Source organism: Papio anubis, chromosome 11, assembly GCF_008728515.1.
Source record: "Papio anubis isolate 15944 chromosome 11, Panubis1.0, whole genome shotgun sequence".
Taxonomy (NCBI): Eukaryota; Metazoa; Chordata; class Mammalia; order Primates; family Cercopithecidae; genus Papio; species Papio anubis.
Window position 1 is genome coordinate 59,738,435 of NC_044986.1, and position 18,266 is coordinate 59,756,700.

The window sequence follows — 18,266 nt, forward strand, 5'->3', positions numbered from 1 at the left end:
AGATGGGAGAAATATTATACCACGGGAAGGAGGTATCAAAGCTCCATCCAGTGACAGAAGTGAAGAATCTTATGTTGGATGTAAATCTGATGTACTAGATTGTTTGGGAATATGGAAATTCATACTTTGATTGTATCCAAGTTCTAAAGGGAATTACAAAGTGAATTATAATAATTAGCTTGAATATATCAAATATAACTAGATGGCTAACTGTGGGATTATATCTAGTATCAGCAGTGTGGGTGGACACACAGCAGACCTGGGAATTCTTATTTACAATTCAGTTCTTAAGGTTAATTCTTTTCTTAGAAGTCTCTAAATTTCTGAGTTTAGGTAGGGGTGGGGATAAGTTAAATTGAAAAGCCCCAAGCACTGTGGCACAGCTAAAAATCCCATATCCAGAGTCTAGGAGTTGGCACTTCTGGTAAGGTAGCATTCACAAGGTAGTATTGTTAAGGATGGCAGAGATTTGGTAGGATCGAATCCCCAACAGAGGAAGAGTTGGTATTCCTCCTCGGGCCCAATAAGCCACAAACCTAGAGCTACAGGTTAAGGAAGGATAAGGATGTGAGGGGTAAGGACCTCAGGTAGTATCTACTGTCCTCTCCATCAAAAGAAAATAAACTATAAATGAACTAAAAATATACAGGTATTTGCTGGCTCTCAATGTAGGAAAGTCAATGCAAAGTTATTTAATATAAAGGTTCACAAATATACAATATATACACTTCAGCAAAATTTATAAACAAAATCAAAAGGTAACAATCTATAAAAATAACAACATATAAAACAGACAATTAACATATAAAACTGATGCTAGAATCAGCAACACTGCAGTAGCACAAGAACAGCTAGTGTCCAGATCTTGGTTTCAAATACCATTTTCCAACATCAGGAATAACGGCTCCTTAGAGACATGTTGATTCTAGGAATGGGCAGGAAATACACATGATGAGCCTGCAACATCTTGTAGCGCCAGAAAGTAAAGAAGTGCTCAAACAAAATAAAACCAATGTAGGTATGTCGTAGGGACACAGGAGCCAATTGAGAAAGATCCCAATGACCCAAGGAGATCTGGAACAATTTGAGCAGCAAAATAAAGTAGTATTGGATTATACCACCCAAAGCATAAAATAAATATCATGAGTCCATACTCACATAAATAAATGAATACAGGAGAATAGGTAAATCTCTCCTGCAAAGGAATCCATATAATTTATGTAGATACTCCGCCCTCAAGGAAATAGAGCATCACTCCCCACTCCTTAAGTATAGGCTGTACATAAGTGACTTCCTGCCAAAAAATGTGGTATGTAAATCTGGGGAGGGGCATCAGTAACTTCACCTAACATGTACTACCTCAGCCAGGTGACCCAGTTCATCATCAGTGATAAGTTATGTTGATACTATATACGTCTTGATATATAATGAAATACGATATTTCTTGTGTTTTTCACATGAGAAAAAGAGAATATCACGAAGATGACACATCATCCTCGTGATATTTCTCCCAAAAACCCATGTCCTGAGTCTAATCTTCAGAAAAATTTCAGACAAATGTCCCTAATTGAGGGACATTCTAAAAAATACTTAAGTAGCACTCCTCAAAACTATCATGGTTATCAAAAGTCAGGCTTGAGAAACTTTGTGAGGAGCCTGGGGAAACATGATGAGTAAACATAATATGGTAAATGGATGGGATCCCAGATGGGATCCTGGAAAAGAAACAAGACCTTAGGAAAAACCAGGCAAATTTGAATAAAGTATGGACTTCAATTAATAATGATATATTATTATTAGCTTTTTAATTGTGGCAAATGTATCATACCAGAGTAAAATTTTAAGAATAAGAGAAATTGGGTGTGGAGTTTATGGGATCTGTACTATCTTCACAATGTTTCTGCAGAACTGTTCTAAAATTAAAATTTTATTTTAAAGGAGTAAGTGGCCAACATTATGGCATTTCTGTCTTATTATATCTCCTAAATAAGGCATTATTTTATATAGTCACAAGACAAATACCACTTAAGAAATGTAACATTGGAGCGGGACACGGTGGCTCATGCCTGTAATCCCAGCACTTTGGGAAGCCGAGGCGGGCGGATCACGAGGTCAGGAGATCGAGACCATTCTGACTAACACGGTGAAACCCCGTGTTTACTAAAAATACAAAAAAAACACACACAAAAATTAGCTGGGCGTGGTGGCGCGCGGCCGTGGTCCCAGCTACTCGGGAGGCTGAGGCAGGAGAATGGCGTGAACCCAAGAGGCGGAGCTTGCAGTGAGCCGTGAGCCGAGATTGCGGCACTGCACTCCAGCCTGGGCCACAGAGCGAGACTCCCATCTAAAAGAGAGAGAGAGAGAAAGAGAGAGAAAAAACGTTGATAAACTATTAATACCTACTAAAGTAGTTCATATCCAGAATACCCAGGTTGCCCAGGTAGTGCCTTGTGTAGCTACGTGCTTATTGTTTTTAATGCAGAATCCAATCAAATAGCATTGCATCTTACTGTCATTTCTCTTTTATCTCCCTAGCAGAACAGTGCCCTCATGATGCGGAATTTTAACACCCCTTCTTTTCAGTTGATAGACCAGACTGCCCTTCATGTAATCACTTGTATATGTTTCTTTAGGGAGGAAAAAAGTAGTAAAGTTAGGATTGGTGGAGATTATACCATTTCTCAAGTAGGATCATCCCAGACTGCCCTCGAGTGACGTTTCATTAGATGCAGGGGGCTTGCTAGTGCCAAGCAGCCAGCCTGCTGGTTTTGTGCTGTAATTAGTGATGTCAGAATTAAATTAGATGGTAGTGTAATTCTTGTGGCACATGTTTGTTTCTTTTTTATCAGGTTGTCCTAGATAGAAATAAAGTTCCCACCTCTCTGATTTTCTTGTAGTAAGAAAGTACTTAGACATTCTGTCAGTTGACTATCTCAAGAGAACATGGAGAATACTCATAAATGCTTTTAGAATGGCTTAATTTTTATGTTCTGGTTGTTACTTCTGTAATAAAATTTCTGTTACTGTTCACTTACTTTACAAAATAAGAAGACCAAACCCTTTTTTAAACCCTCGTTAATGAAAGACAGTAAATAGGCAGTATGGCTCTGAGAGGAGAGAGAGCTCACAACATGAAGAGGAAGATTGTTCTAGCTACAGGGAGTGGCATGGGAAAAAATTACTGTGTTGGAGATCCTGGAGGTATTAGAGTGATTTGAATAAATGGAATGAAGGAAGTGGTTTAAGAAATTTGAAAATAGAATGTTTTGCTTTCCAAATCATCACAAATTTAATTTTAATTAAAAAGCGATAGCAAGTTCACTGATGTGTCCCTAGTGATAGAAAAACACAGCACCTTGACATGTAGTATGCCATCAGTGATACCTGTTACTGTTTAATGGAGAGTTAAAAGATTGTTTGAAAGCGAAATATTAAATTCACCTAGTGAAGCATTTTCGTGCTCATTGGTGAAGTGCCTGGAGGTGACTGTAGTTTAGACTGTACGTTAGGTATGAATGTTCTGTGGGAAGGCTTGGCCAGAATTTTATATCTGAGTTCAGTTTAGAGAAGTTCACTTTGTGGTCATGTGATACTGAAAGAGTTGCACAGAATAGGGTAGAATTTGTGTTTATGGCTTTCCTTACTCATCTTCCTTTAATTTGTAGAGAGGAGTATATTTCAAGAGAGGAAATTTTTTTTGCAACGTTTTCACAATTGTTTGTACATGTTTTTTCTTCACCAGAAGCTTTCTTTAAAAACCTTAGATTGGCCGGCGCGTGGCTCACGCCTATTTGTAATCCCAGCACTTTGGGAGACCAAGGCGGGCAGATCACGAGGTCAGGAGATCGAGACCATCCTGGCTAACACAGTGAAACCCCGTCTCTACTAAAAATACAAAAAAAAGGAGCCAGGCGTGATGGCGGGTGACTGTAGTCCCAGCTACTCGGGAGACTGAGGCAGGAGAATGGCATGAACCTGGGAAGTGGAGCTTGCAGTGAGCCGAGATCGCGCCACTGCACTCCAGCCTGGGCGACAGAGCAAGACTCCGTCTCAAAAAAAAAAACAAAAAACAAACAAAAAACCTTAGATTGCAATTGAACTTTCACGTTACCAGTGGGTAGCCCCACGTTAGTCAGTGGGGCTAATGGTAAGTTCGGGTTTTACACATCCTGTGCTGAAGGGGCTACATAAACAATTCCTCTGAGTCAAGAGTTACTCAGGAATCAGGAGTTGGTCAGATGATGAGTAATCATTTGATAGGAATTAAAGGGTATGGTGGTTGTTGATTAAAGACATGGATATTCCTTTATGTAGATTTAGTATACAATCAGCAAATGGGTCTCAGATATCTTTTTTATATATGACAGTATTATGCCTGTGGAATTACAATTGCTTAGAGAACTTTGGAATATTGACATCATAGAACTGTTAATATTGGGGATCTGCTATGAGCTATACATTGTTTGCAATACAAGTTTTGTTTGGAGGAGAGTTTTTCGGTATAGAGGAAAGAGCACAGGTCTTCAAATTAGAAGCTCTATGTTTTGGCTTTAACACTTGCTAGGTACTTAATTCATAAGATCATTAATCTCTCTGAGCCTTTTATCATCATCTGTAGAACTAGAACAATAACACCTACCTCGCCTATGAATTTTCTGTGTGTAATGACAATCAGGATGGAAAAATTGCAGCTGGAAAACTGTGGAGTGCTGTAGATTGTAGGGACCATTGTCTTCTTTCAGCCGTATGAGCCATTCTGTGGCACTCTACCCACAGGATGCTGAGTTACTGGAGTGCTTCAAGGGTTTATAGCCCTTGGTTCTACAGTGTACTGTGTTCCAAGTTCAGCATTCTTCTAAACATTTTTTTGTTGGGGTCTACCACATCGTAGACCCTTGTGGTTGTAGTGGGGCGTGGCTAGTGGGGAGAGAGTGAGGAGATGAGGAAGTTCAAGTCTGAGTTGCTGTAGCTTGATTTATTTTCCCCTCTAGTTTCATCTTTACCTTTCCTTTTCGAGTAGAAATTATAGGCTCTGGAGTAAAATTAGAAGTGTAGCTCCAATTTAGCTAAGTTTAGCTGTAACATGAAAATTCCAAGCTTCATAGCTTTTGATGACTATTATGAAAAACAAAGCCTTTCAAAGGAATTTCCATTGTCTTTTTCTCTCCTTAGTGGTTTTAAACGTGGACCTTTGGTTATAGAATTCAGAATTTGGGGTTGTTGTTGTTGTTTTCCCCATGAGTTTGACTCTTTCTCCTTGTATGTAATTTTCATATTTTTCTTTAAGGTTTAGTCACTTAGCCATTGTTTTGCTAAATGGGAATTCTCTGCTAGCAGGGATTTTTAGCAACAAATTTCTTTTTCTTAAAATTTCTGTAAGACCAAAGTTACATATTATTTTGGTAGTGATCATGCATGAACTTTTGCTTCCTGATGGCTGCAGTGGCAGAATAACTCAAGTAGGAAGTTTATCACAGGGAGAATATACACAGGTACCTTGGTTATCAGTAGACTTTGCACTACTTGTGATCATTTGGTCTTAAGCAGGAACAAATTTATTATTTTGAAAGATGTATTAAGTTGTTGTCATTTTAGTTTACTCTTTGTAACTCTCTCTCTTTTATCATGATGTCTTACATTTATTTTTGCATCTAAGTGAAGGATAGAGTGTGGCAAAACTCAAGATAACCTATAATCACTTTCACATTACTTTAAAAAATCCAGTTAGACTGAAACCAGCATACTATACTGACAACATTTTGCTTAATCATAATCAGTTTTAATCCAACATCAAAATAAGCGTAATATTGTCACACATTGGTTTGTTGAAGATGCAGAATTTAGAAATTCAGATCCTTGAGCCCTACTGCCAAAAATCCTCCTTCCCAGTTGATTCTTATACATAGACAGGTTTGGGAACTATTGAACCATTTGTAAGGGGTGCTTTTCAAATAATTCTCAAGGGTTTAGAATTCGTCAGAGGACTCTACAGTCAATGAAATTAAGTTGTCTTAGGAACCTGTTAATTGCATTTATCTCTTTATTTATGAAGTTCCTAAGAAACATTTCCTCTGGGGGAAAAATATTACCTTGCAAAAAAATCAGAAAACCATTGTTTATAGACTATTTCTGGGATTCCTCATTGAGATTAAGATTCTGATTTTATTTTATTTTTTATTTATTTATTTGAGACAGAGTCTCGCTCTGTCGCCCACTGCAACAGAGCTCACTGCAACCTCTGCTTCCCAGGTTTAGGTGATTCTCCTGCCTCACCCTCCCAAGTAGTTGGGATTACAGGCGCGGGCCACCATGCCTGACTAATTTTTTTGTATTTTTAGTAGAGACAGGGTTTCACCATGTTGGTCAGGCTGGTCTCGAACTCCTGACCTCAAGGGATCTGCCCATCTTGGCCTCCCAAAGTGCTGGGATTACAGGCGTGAGCCACCATGCCTGGCCTATGATTCTGTGTTTTAAATTCACTACAGTCTGTATTAATATTAGAAAACTAATACTCAAAGAGAATTGGAGTGAACTACTATAAATGACAAAAATTTGCCCTCTTTCTTAATCTTACATGAAACCATTTTTAAAATTGGTGGGGGTTTTGTTTTGTTTTGTTTTCTGTTTGCTTGTTTTTGATCCCAGGGTCAAGCCAGAAAACTTGGTTGTTATAATGGGCTGCCTTTTTGATTTCACTAAATTCTGTGAATTCTCTCTATGTATAGTGTTCCATTGTCCTCCCAATAAAAACATACTATAGTTTCCCTTGGCCAAAACCCACGTAGGCAGTGGTGTGCTGGTAATGCTTGACAACTGAGGGAAAGAGGACTGATTCATACCATTTGCTAATTTCTATGATGTAAAATACTCCCTACAATAGCCTAGTTCAAACTCCCAGTGTGACCTCACTAAATGTGGAGCTGGAAAGAAATGCACACAGCACACTTAGTATTTCTAGTATTTCCGCCATACAGATAGATGTACATAACTTGAAGAACATAGTAAAATTATTAAGAATAAATAAATAATTAGGAGTAAAATAATTAGGAATAAATACAATTAGAAAATAATGAATTTTTCACTATTTACCTTTGTCTTTAATAAATTTTATATGTATGACTTATTGTTAGGATACCAAATAAACTGTTTCCATGCTTATCTTTGGGAAATGCCACTGTTTCAAAATGGGGGGCTTTTGCTTAGCGTTTTCTTCCTTATTCTATTGTTTAAATTAATTACCTATGTTAAATTTATGAACAACAAAGAAGCAGCTATCCAGGTGATTTTGATGTGTTACAGGGTTGGGGACCTTTTCTTGGTTTGCCTGACACCTTAGAGCTGCATTTTGTGCTTAATTTTACTGACTACTACATTTTAACTATTTATGCTCTGTTATGTTCTTTCAAATGATTTGAGAATTTTTTAACCAAATTGATATTTTAAATTATAAAGAAAAATAAGAGAATTGAGACTAGAAAATAGCAATCAAAGAAAATAAAAATCTCTGAAGTACAAATATAAATATGCCAATTCTGAGGACCGCAAGTGTTGGTATAGTAGAACAACAGATTTGATTCTGAGTTTCCTGGCAACCCGTGGAGGGAAACAAGGAATAGTATAATTCTTTTCAGATGGAAGGAAGACATCAGTTTCTCAAAGAAAGCTAAGCATTGCATTGTACTGAATTTCAGAGTAAATCTCTCACATGAAATTTCATATATAGGAATACTGACTAATAAAATAGTGCCGTATTTCTCTTACTTCTTATGGATTTTATAGAGCAGATTATTATAATATACTTCCAAAAAATCAAGAATGTAGTAAGACTTTCCCCCCAAAGGGGACAGGTGTAATAGTTTAGGATTATAACCTAGTAATCAAGTTAGAATAACATCACCTAAAGGAATAAAGATTTAGAACAATGTTGGCAAAAGATGACAGATAGGTTTACCTAGCTCCTGTTCTTGGTTAGCGTGAGGTTATGGTGCTGTGTTGACAAGGATTCTGAGACCAGGGTCAGCAGAAACGAACGTAGGGAATGCCTAGCAATCTCTGACTTGATCACAAGAATGGGGAGTAGCACAGTTACCTCTGCATCTTTGCCATCCTTACTTCACATCTTATGTAAATTTTATTGGTCTTAGATGGCATCTCTAGTATAAACTGGATTACTAACGGAGTTTATACTCTTCAATAAGAGGCTGGAGGCCAGGCACAGTGATTCACACCTGCAATCCCAGCACTTTGGGAGGCTGAGGCAGGCAGATCGCTTGAGGCCAGGAGTTCAAGAACAGCCTGGCCAAGATGGCAAGACCCCCCCCGCCAAAAAAAAAAAATACAAAAATTAGCCAGGCATGGTGGCGCTTGAACCCAGGAGGCAGAGGTTGCAATGAGCCAAGATCATGCCACTACACTCCAGCCTAGGCGACAGAGCAAGACTGTCTCAAAAATAAAAATAAAAAATAGTTTTTAAAAAGAGGCTGGAGTGCTGTATTTTGTATTGATTTTTGAGAGTGTATTTTGTGTGTGTGTGTGTGTGTGTGTGTGTGTGTGTGTGTGAGTGAGTGAATTGCGACTAATTCATTCTATTGAGCTTGGGATGTGTCATTCCCATTTTTGATCCTCTAGTTTATTTTGTTTAATATTAGCTATCCTATTTTAGTTTATCTCTAGTCTCATTGAGTTGTTTGTTGTCCCTTCATCTAATAGAACACTGTAATTACATTTTTTTGTTGTTTGGAAGCATGATTCTGAAAGCCATGAAATAAGGAGAATTTGGCCAAGTAATTCCTGTGTAAGTGTGGTCATATTACATTTAGTAATATGTAGATTATCAGCAATAAATTATTTGTTATATTTATTTTTAACAAGGCACAATTTAAATTCTTTTATCATATTAGAGAGGGAATTTATAATCTAAAGAAAATTTCAGGGGAAAATTTAGCTAGTTCAGAAATTAATTATTAACACTACTAACTATGATATTTATGGATTTTTCTCCATTTTAGTAGCAATTTATACACTGCATGATTGTTCTAATCCATACCTTATTACCTTAGAAATACAATTCATCTTTTAAAAAGAATGTCTGTTCGCTACTCTTTTACTTGACTTAATTCATCTGTTGACTTTTTTCTTATCTTATTTTTTTAAATAGTCCTTAAATTGATATTTTCATACATTCTTGGTAAGAATATGTATAGGTGTTAGCATTCTAAAGAGCACATTGGCAGAAGACCTTCAAAATTTCAGACCTTTGACCCAGTTATTTCACTTCTAGGAAAATATCATTAGGAAGTAGAGATTTGAAGTGTGAATTCTGGGGTGAGAGTGCCTGGCTTTGAATGCAGCTGACAGACTTACAAATTGTATGACCTTGGGTTAGTTTCTTACCTTTTTAAGCCTCAGTCTTTGCATCTGTGAAATCAGTTATGCTGATAATGTAGCATTGCGTGAAACAGCAGGATAAAAATCTCTATATGCTCTAAGGTATTAATTATGTTTTAAATTATCTTCTAATGATGTTATAAAATATTGTTTTTAAAATATGTTAATTATGTTTACAAGTAATGATTCTTAAAAATATAGAAAAAATCTGGAAAAGAGGGGCTCACTGTTAATAATTCTTAAAACTAGGTAATAGGCATATGGAGATTTATTATATTCATATTATTCTATTTCTATATTTTTTTGTTTTTCATAATACTTTTTTAAAAGAATGACAAGAAGAATAGATTAAAAACAGATTAAATCCTTGATATTAGTGCTTTGTAACCTGTTTAGATGTAAATTAACTCTTGACCAGTTTTGTTATTAAACCATTATTTATACTTTTTAATGGTTTCTTAAAGCATTTGGGAGATATATATCAGACTTGTTTGGTTAAGGATGAATTATGTCTGAATATCTGTCTAGAAAATAACTGTTTTAAGTATTTTCCGTATCTGAAAATGATATGAGGACCATCTCCCACTACTGCATTCCCGTAAGTGGTTTTATTTTTCATCTTTTAAAATAGTGCAGGTTTTTCAACATAGTCAGCATTCGTACATTTCAAAAGTCAACTTTACATTAGTGGGGGTGAACAGAATCTTATTTTGACAAAATTCCCCCTCTTTAGATGGGAATGAGGCAAAGAGGAAAGGAGTAACTATTTCTTCCTGTCTCTATAACTGAAGCAATATTCAATAGAAGTGAATTTTACTTGTAGCAAATATTCCCTTTATAAGCCCTTCATTTATCTTGTAGGTGGCCTTGTAAAATATACTTTATTTGATTTTACACACTGTGCTCATGCTTTGGCTTTATGCCCAACCTCCCAGGCTGCAGACATCTACAGTAGACCCCAGTTGTTAAAGAAAACAAGCCCCCCAAAACCCTAGAAAATATTACAGTTATTAATAATAAATTCTCTGTAATATTCAGTTGGAGCAGTAATAAAATATTAATAGTAGCAGTCCTTAAAAATTGTCCCACTGGTCACTAAGACATTCAGTTTTACCCATGTTCCAAATGAAATGCATTATTGTTTTCTACTTTCTACTCTTACAAGAAAGAGGTGTTAAGGGTATTCTGTTTATTTGTTTGACTTACTCTCTTTAATACAGAAGTTAAAAAATAAAGGCAAAGCACATATATGTATAGTATCAACTAGCACCAAATCCTTCCTATGTGAGAGAAAATGATCTGCTTTGGAAGCCAGTTACATACATTTAAGAAATATGTCAAGCAATCTAAAATGAATATATTAAATGGAAAATGACTAGTCCTGACAAATTCCTGACAAATTCTTCTAACATGCAAAATAGCGGTAATTTAGAAGTTTATGGAGGAAGGGTAGATCTTGAAGAAAAATATGTGTTTTAATTAAGGAAGGAAATAAAGAATGGGAAGAAAGAAGAGGAAGAAAGATAGGGAGGGAGGCAATCCAGGCATGAAGCAGACGCTCCAAGATTGAAGTAGAAATAAAGAGGCATATTGAGGAAACCATGTTGAAACAGATGGTTTATATAAGGCAGTGCTTTTCAAATTATGTTCTGATGCCGCCCCCAGACGGGCTGGCCAGCAAGGGGTGAGGAGGCCCGCTAGTGAAGTCTTTAAGTGAGGCAGTGCTGCAGGTATATTAGAAAGACTGATCTGACAGTGGACATAGAGGAATGTGTTGGGAAACTATTCAGTAAGTCCGATGAGATGGCATGAGCCCAAATGTATTATTGGCCACGAGTTTGAAAATAAAACAAGAGAATGGATGCATGTACTCTCACCAAGGGAGAACCACCAGGAGTAGGTTACAGACGGGAAGAATGTTGTACTGGGGGAAGGAGGTATCAAAGCCCCATTCAGTGATAGAAGTGAAGAATCCCACATTGAATGTAAATCTGATGGTACTAGATTGTATGAGAATACAGAAGATAATACTTTGATTGTATCCAAGTTCTAAAGGGAAATATAAAGTGAATTAAAATAATTAGCTTGAATATGTAAAACATAACTTTGGGTTTATATCTAGTGTAAGCAGTGTGGATGAACACACAGCAGACTGGGAATTTTGTTCTTGTTTACACCTAGTTAGTTGTTTTCTTAGATGTCTCTAAACTGAAAAGCTCCTGTGCAATGGAGGGGTGGTGGGGATGCTAAGTTAAATTGAAAAGCCCCAAGCTTTGTGGCACAGCTAAAAATCCTGTATCCAGAGTCTGGGGGTTGGCACTTTAGTGAAGTCGCTTTCACAGGTAATATTGTTAAATAAGGCAGAGATTTTTTTTTTTTTTTTTTTTTAGAGATGGAGTCTTACTCTGTCGCCCAGGCACGATCTCAGCTCACTGCAGCCTCCGCCTCCCAGGTTCCAGCGATTCTCCTGCCTCAGCCTCCCGGGTAGCTGGGATTACAGGCACACATCACCATACCCACTAATTTTTGTATTTTAGTGGAGACAGGGTTTCCCCATGTTGGTCAAGCTGGTCTCGAACTCCTGACTTCAGGTAGTCCGTCCCCCTCGGCCTCCCAAGGTGCTAGGATTACAGGCATGAGCCACTGCTCTCGGCCTTAAGGCAGAGATTGTTAATGATGTGGCTTCTAGTTGGTAAGTATAAAATCCCAAGCAAGAGAAGACTTGGTATTCTTCCTGTGACTTGTTGACATAAGCCCCAAACCGATGGATAAGGAAGCTACCAGGCATGTACTACCCTCTGCACCAATCAGTCAATCAGTCGGTAAACAAACTAACTATAAATGAACTAAAAATATGGAGAGATGTAAATATTTGCTGCAGTGTAAGAAAGACTTACGTAAATGCAAACACTTACTTTAAAGGTTCACAAATATATATGTGTTATGGGCTGAATTCTGTCTCCCCAAAATTCATATATTGAAGTCCTAACCCCTGTGCATCAGAATGTGATGACATTTGGAGTTAAGTTCTTTAAAGGTGTGATTAAGATCAGGTATGGTCTTTAGGAAAGGCCTTAATCCAGTATGATTGGCTTCCTTCTAAGAAGAGATTAGGCCACACACACAAACTGAGGGGCCATTATGTGAGGACACAGCTAGAAGGCTACAAGCCAAGGAAAGAGGCCTCAGAAGAAACCAAATCTGCCAACATTTTGGTCTTGGGCTTGTAGCCTCCAGGACTGTGAGAAAGCAAATTTTTGTTGTTGAAGCCACCCAGTCTGTGGTATTTTGTCAGGGTAGCCCTAGCACACTAATACAATATGCATGCATTTCTGCAAAATTCGTAAATTAAATCAAAAGATAATAACCTACAAAAATATTGATTAACATATAAAATAGACAAGGACCTAGAATCAACAACATTCCAGTAGCAATGAGCACACTTAACTCCCAGATCTTGGTTTCAAATACTGTTCTCCAATAAAAGGAACTGGGGCTCCTTGTAGAAATGGCTGATTCCAGGAATGGGGCAGGAATTCCCCTTTATCAGAGGGGAATATGTTCCAAGATTCCTGGTAGATGCCTGAAACCACGGATAGCACCAAAGCCTATGTATACCGTATTTTTTTTATCTGATAACCAAAACAGCTACTAAGAATAAGCGACTACAGGGAAGATAATGTATACAGCATGAATACACTGAACAAAGGGATGATTTGCATTCTCGGCGGAATAGAGCAAGATCACGCATGAATTCATTATGGTACTCTGAATAGCATGCAATTTAAAACCTATGAGTTATTTCCAAAATTTTCCAGTTAATATTTTCAAACTGAAGTTGACGGCAGGTAACTGAGACTGCAGAAAGCAAAATTGCAGATAACAGGGGACTACTGTATACAAGATGAGCCTGGAGCATCACTTAGTACCAAAAAGTAACAAAGTACTCAAAAACCCTCACAACAATGGAGATATGTCAAAGGGACACAGGAGCTAACTGAAATATCTCCCAATGGCCAAAACTTTGAGCAACAAAATAAAGTAACACTAGATTATAACCCAGTGTATAAAATAAATATCCATTAATCCATACTGATACTGGGGAAGAATACACAAGTCTCCCATGCAGAATTCCAACTAAATTATCTGGAATTTATGTAGACACTCCACTCTCAAGGTGTACAGAATAACTCCCCACTCAAGCATGGGCTGTGCATGGTGACTTCTTTCCAAACAATACAGTACTAAAAAGTGAACAAAAAAGAGTAGCAGCAAAATCTGACAAAGCCCTACTTCAGTGGGGTGGTCAAGATTAACAGCACTGATAAGTCAGGTTGATAGACTGTGTCCTTGATATAATGTGATAAGAATTGCATTTGACCTCTGTGGTTTTCCTCCCGAAAACCCATATCTCACTCTAATCATGATTAGAATGAATAGAGAAGCATCCTACAACATACTTGACTAGCATGCCTGAAAACTGTCAAGGTGAAAAAAAACAAAGTCTGAGAAATTTACAGCCAAAAAAGCTAAGAGAGCAGCTGAGTGTAATGTGCTATCCTAGAACAGAGAAAGGAGACTAGGTAAAAACTAAGGAAACCTAAATAAAGTTTAATTCATAAACAAAAATCAGCACTGGTACATTAATTGCAATGAGTGTACCATTCCAATATAAGATGTTAATAATAGGGGAAACTGGATATGGAGTATATGGGAACTATCTGTACTATCTTTCCAACTTTTCTGTAAAATATTCTCCAAAAATGGCCATTTAAAACAACAGAAAACAAATAGACAAAAAGTTATCGTATACTCATCAAAAGGCCAGTAAGCACTTGAAAAATTTGAAATTTACTGGTATTCAGAAACACACATTAGGCCGGGTGCTGTGGCTTGTGCCTATAATCCCAGCACTTTGGGAGGCGGAGGCAGGCAGATTGCTTGAGCTCAGGAGTTTGAGACAGCCTGGGCAACATGGCAAAACCCTGTCTCTACTGAAAATACAAAAATTAGCCAGACATGGTAGCACACACCTGTAATCCCAGCTACTCGGGAGGCTGAGGCATGAGAATCGCTTGAACCTGGGAGACGGAGGCTGCAGTGAGCTGATACCACACCACTGCACTCCAGTCTGGGCGACAGGAGACCCTGTCTCAGAAAAAAAAAAAAAAAAAAGAGAAATGCACATTAAAATAGCTATAAAGTTATTGTTTTTCTCCTATTTAGCTCGCAAAAGTTTTTTCTGTTGTTGTTGTTTTGTTTTGTTTTTTTCCCTAACGATGGTGCTGATGATCAGCAATGTATAGGAATGTAAAATGGATCAGCCTTTCTGCAGGGCATTGTTGTGTTTGAACAGTATTCTCATTTTTTTTACTTTTAGGCTGGTGTTTGGAATGCTTTATCCTGCATATTATTCATACAAAGCTGTGAAAACAAAAAACGTGAAGGAATATGTAAGTATAGTTTTATGAGTGATTAATCTGAGTTTAATATTTTAATGATACACACTGAAAAACTGCTATTCTCTTAGAAACGGCTGGAGTAACGTTTTGGGTTAAAAGGTGTTATGAATGTGAAGTAACAAAACTAATCTTTTTAAAAATCTTTGAAGATAACCCCAAAGTGGAGTTTCAATAAAAATAAGTATATGGTTCCCAAGATGAGTAACTGAATAGGTCTTGATTTAGTCTATAAATTCCCGTGTAATAAGGGGTTGGAGAACTTTTGTTTGTTTGACTTGGGGAGGGGAGTTGTGGGACTTTTTGCCTTATAAATTTATAGGTACATCGAGAATATCTCTCTGGCCCCAAAGCCTTTTTCTTCTTTTTTAGGTATTTCATCACTTTCTAATCTATATAAATATACAGATACTCCATCACCATTGACAACTGCCATCTTTTTTCCTTCTGGAGTCAGACTTCATTTGTAATGATTTTGTTCTGATTTGCGATGAGTCCTCAGTATTTCTTTGTTTTTAGTTTCCTCTTCCCTATTCCCTAATTTTCTTTTTCTGTCACTAATATTTATTTTTTATCATTTCTGAAGTTCTCCTCATTTCCCATTTTATTCATACTATGTAATAGTAAATGGCCTTCCCCACCTATAAATCCTGATATAGTTTGGTATGTGTGATGGAGTGAATTTTTAGAGAATAGCAAAAGCATATTGTATTGGTGGTGGTAATCAACAGGATAAGCAGTCAATACTGAGATAACAGCACATCAATAACTATGACTCTTTCTTTAAAATTGAGGTGACATTCACATAACATAAAATTAACCATTTCAGAGGCATTTGATGCATTCACAATATTACACGTATATATAATACAATATAATACAACTCTAGTTCCAAAATATTTTCATCACTCCAAATAAAACCCTGTGCCCAAGTCACTGATAACCACCAATCTGCTGTCTGTATGTGTTTACATATCCTGGATATTTCATACAAATAGAATCATATAATATGTGACCTTTTGTGTCTGTCTTCTTTCACTCAGCGTGTTTTTAAGGTTCATACATATCTTAGTATGTATTTTATTTCGAATGTTTTACATTCCTTTTTATGGCTGAGTAACATTCTACTGTATGGATATATGACATTTTGCTTATCCATTCATCTGTTGACAGACATATGAATTGTTCTGTCTTTTGGCTATTATGAATAGTATTGCTACAAGCATTCACATACAAGGATTTGTTTGAGCACCTGCGTTTGATTCTTTGGGATGTATAGCTGTGGTTCTTTGTAAGGAATCTTGGATGATAGTCTTGTCATCCAGTTGGTCAAACGATCAGGGATTAGATCATGATTCTTTATATTTTCAGGGTTTTTGGGGGTGGGAGGAAGGGATAGACTCTGAAACTTTTATAACTAACTCACTTTATTAAACTTTTACAGTTATTTTTTTCTCTTGTATATAAAACTAACTTCTAAAGTGAAGTATATATTAATACAAGTCAAAATGGTGGAATATATCTGGCAGAGGTAAATAAGTTACGTAGTTGGGCTCTGAAATTTTTCTATCCTTTTATTATATGTATCTTTTGGACCTAGGATTGGTGAAATTAATCTTAAGAGATGGAACCATATTAAGTCCTGGTAATTTAAGTTCATTTTATACATGGCTTGAAGGTTCATATTTTAATATAAGTTGGAGTAAATACTTTGCATGTTGTTTTACAGTGCTGGCACACATTAGTTTCTAGATGGCAGCGCGTCTGTTAACAGTGCTTCTCAAGCTGCCTGTGGTGCAAGACCACTTTTGTTTTTCCAATAAGTCATAGACTAATAATTTTTTTTTTTTTTTTGAGACGGAGTCTTGCTCTGTCACCCAGGCTGGAGTGCAGTGGTGCGATCTCGGCTCACTGGAAGCTCCGCCTCCTGAGTTCACGCCATTCTCTTGCCTCAGCCTCCTGAGTAGGTGGGACTGCAGGCACCCGCCACCACGCCCGGCTAATTTTTTTGTATTTTTAGTAAAGATGGGGTTTCACTGTGTTAGCCAGGATGGTCTGGATCTCCTGACCTCGTCTGGATCCACCCGCCTCGGCCTCCCAAAGTGCTGGGATTACAGGCGTGAGCCACCATGCCCGGCCAACTAATACTTTTATAAAATGAAATACTAATCACTAGAAATAAAGAAATGAGAAAAGCCCCTAACCCTGAAACACAACCCAGAATTTTTTTTTTTTTTTTTTTTTTTTGAGACAGGGTCTTGCTGTTATCACCCAAGCTAAAATGCAGTGGCACCATCATAGTTCACTGTAGCCTGGACCTCATGGGCTCAAGTGATCCTCCCACTTCAGCCTCCTGAGTAGCTGGGACTGCAGCCCTGTACACCATGCCTAGCTAATTTTTTTTATTATTTTTCATAGAGACAGGGTCTTAACTATGTTGCCCAGGTTGGTCTTGGACTCCTGGCCCCAGGTTATCCACCTACTTCAGCCTCTCAAAGTGCTGGGATTACAGGCATGAGCCACGGTGCCCAACTCCCAAATTTTTTTTTACTATATTCAGTGACATGAAATTACTGTCAAATAATGTACTTTTGCCTATTGTTTTCATTATGTAGTATTAATATACTTACAGTAACATAGTAGTGCTTTTACAGCCTTGTAAAATCCCATAGACAACACTGCCCTACTGTGTGATATTTTAATTGGAATTATCTTTTGGAAGATAAAAGTAAGAGTTGGCCATAATTTCCAAACACCATGAAAATATGAGTTGAAGAATCTACTTCTGGCCAGTGCTTAATAAATGGGAACCATCTCCCTATTTGGAATCTTTTTTATATTGTTACTAAATTAGATCTTTTTTTTTAATCTAATTCAATGTACAGTTGAAGTACAGATTATTACGTCTCTCAACATTGGGCCCACTTCACCTAGAAAGCATTCCAGAAGCCCAGGATATATAATAATTTGGTGTGCTGCTGTGTGTGTGTGCACTGTATATATATTTGTGCTTACGGTATTCTCCCATCTTTTCTCCCACATCTGCTTTTTTTTTTTCTTTTAGGAAAAAAGCTAAGCACAAATTTAAAATGTTTAGATGAGAAGCTCTAATAACTTGAGGATATTATCAGTAAGCACAGAAATACCATCCCTAAAAGTCAAAGGTAAAGGAATAGCAATAAGAAATATAAAAATAGTAAATAAACTGTAATAAAAAATAGGTTTGGCCATGTGCAGTGGCTCACAACTGTAATCCTAACACTTTGGGAGGCCAAGGTGGGTGGATCACTGGAGACCAGGAGTTTGAGACCAGCCTGACCAACATGGTGAAACCCTGTCTCTACAAAAAATATAAAAATTAGCTGGGTATGGTGGCGCATGCCTGTAGTCCCAGCTACTGGAGAGGCTGAAGTGGGAGAA

The 18,266-nt window shown here is 37.2% G+C and overlaps 1 protein-coding gene across 3 annotated transcripts in view; it reads left to right on the forward strand.

The window, feature by feature from the left end:
- The window catches only part of REEP3 (receptor accessory protein 3), a 105,870-nt gene that overhangs the window by 30,527 nt on the left and 57,077 nt on the right, over nt 1-18,266 (forward strand). For 2 of the 3 annotated variants that reach the window (XM_003903894.3, XM_009214853.4), the window contains exon 2: nt 14,768-14,840. The exons of the other annotated variant lie outside the window; for it this stretch is intronic. In XM_003903894.3, coding sequence (XP_003903943.1) covers nt 14,768-14,840 — 73 coding nt within the window. The remainder of the gene's footprint in view (nt 1-14,767; nt 14,841-18,266) is intronic. 3 annotated transcript variants of the gene reach the window in all.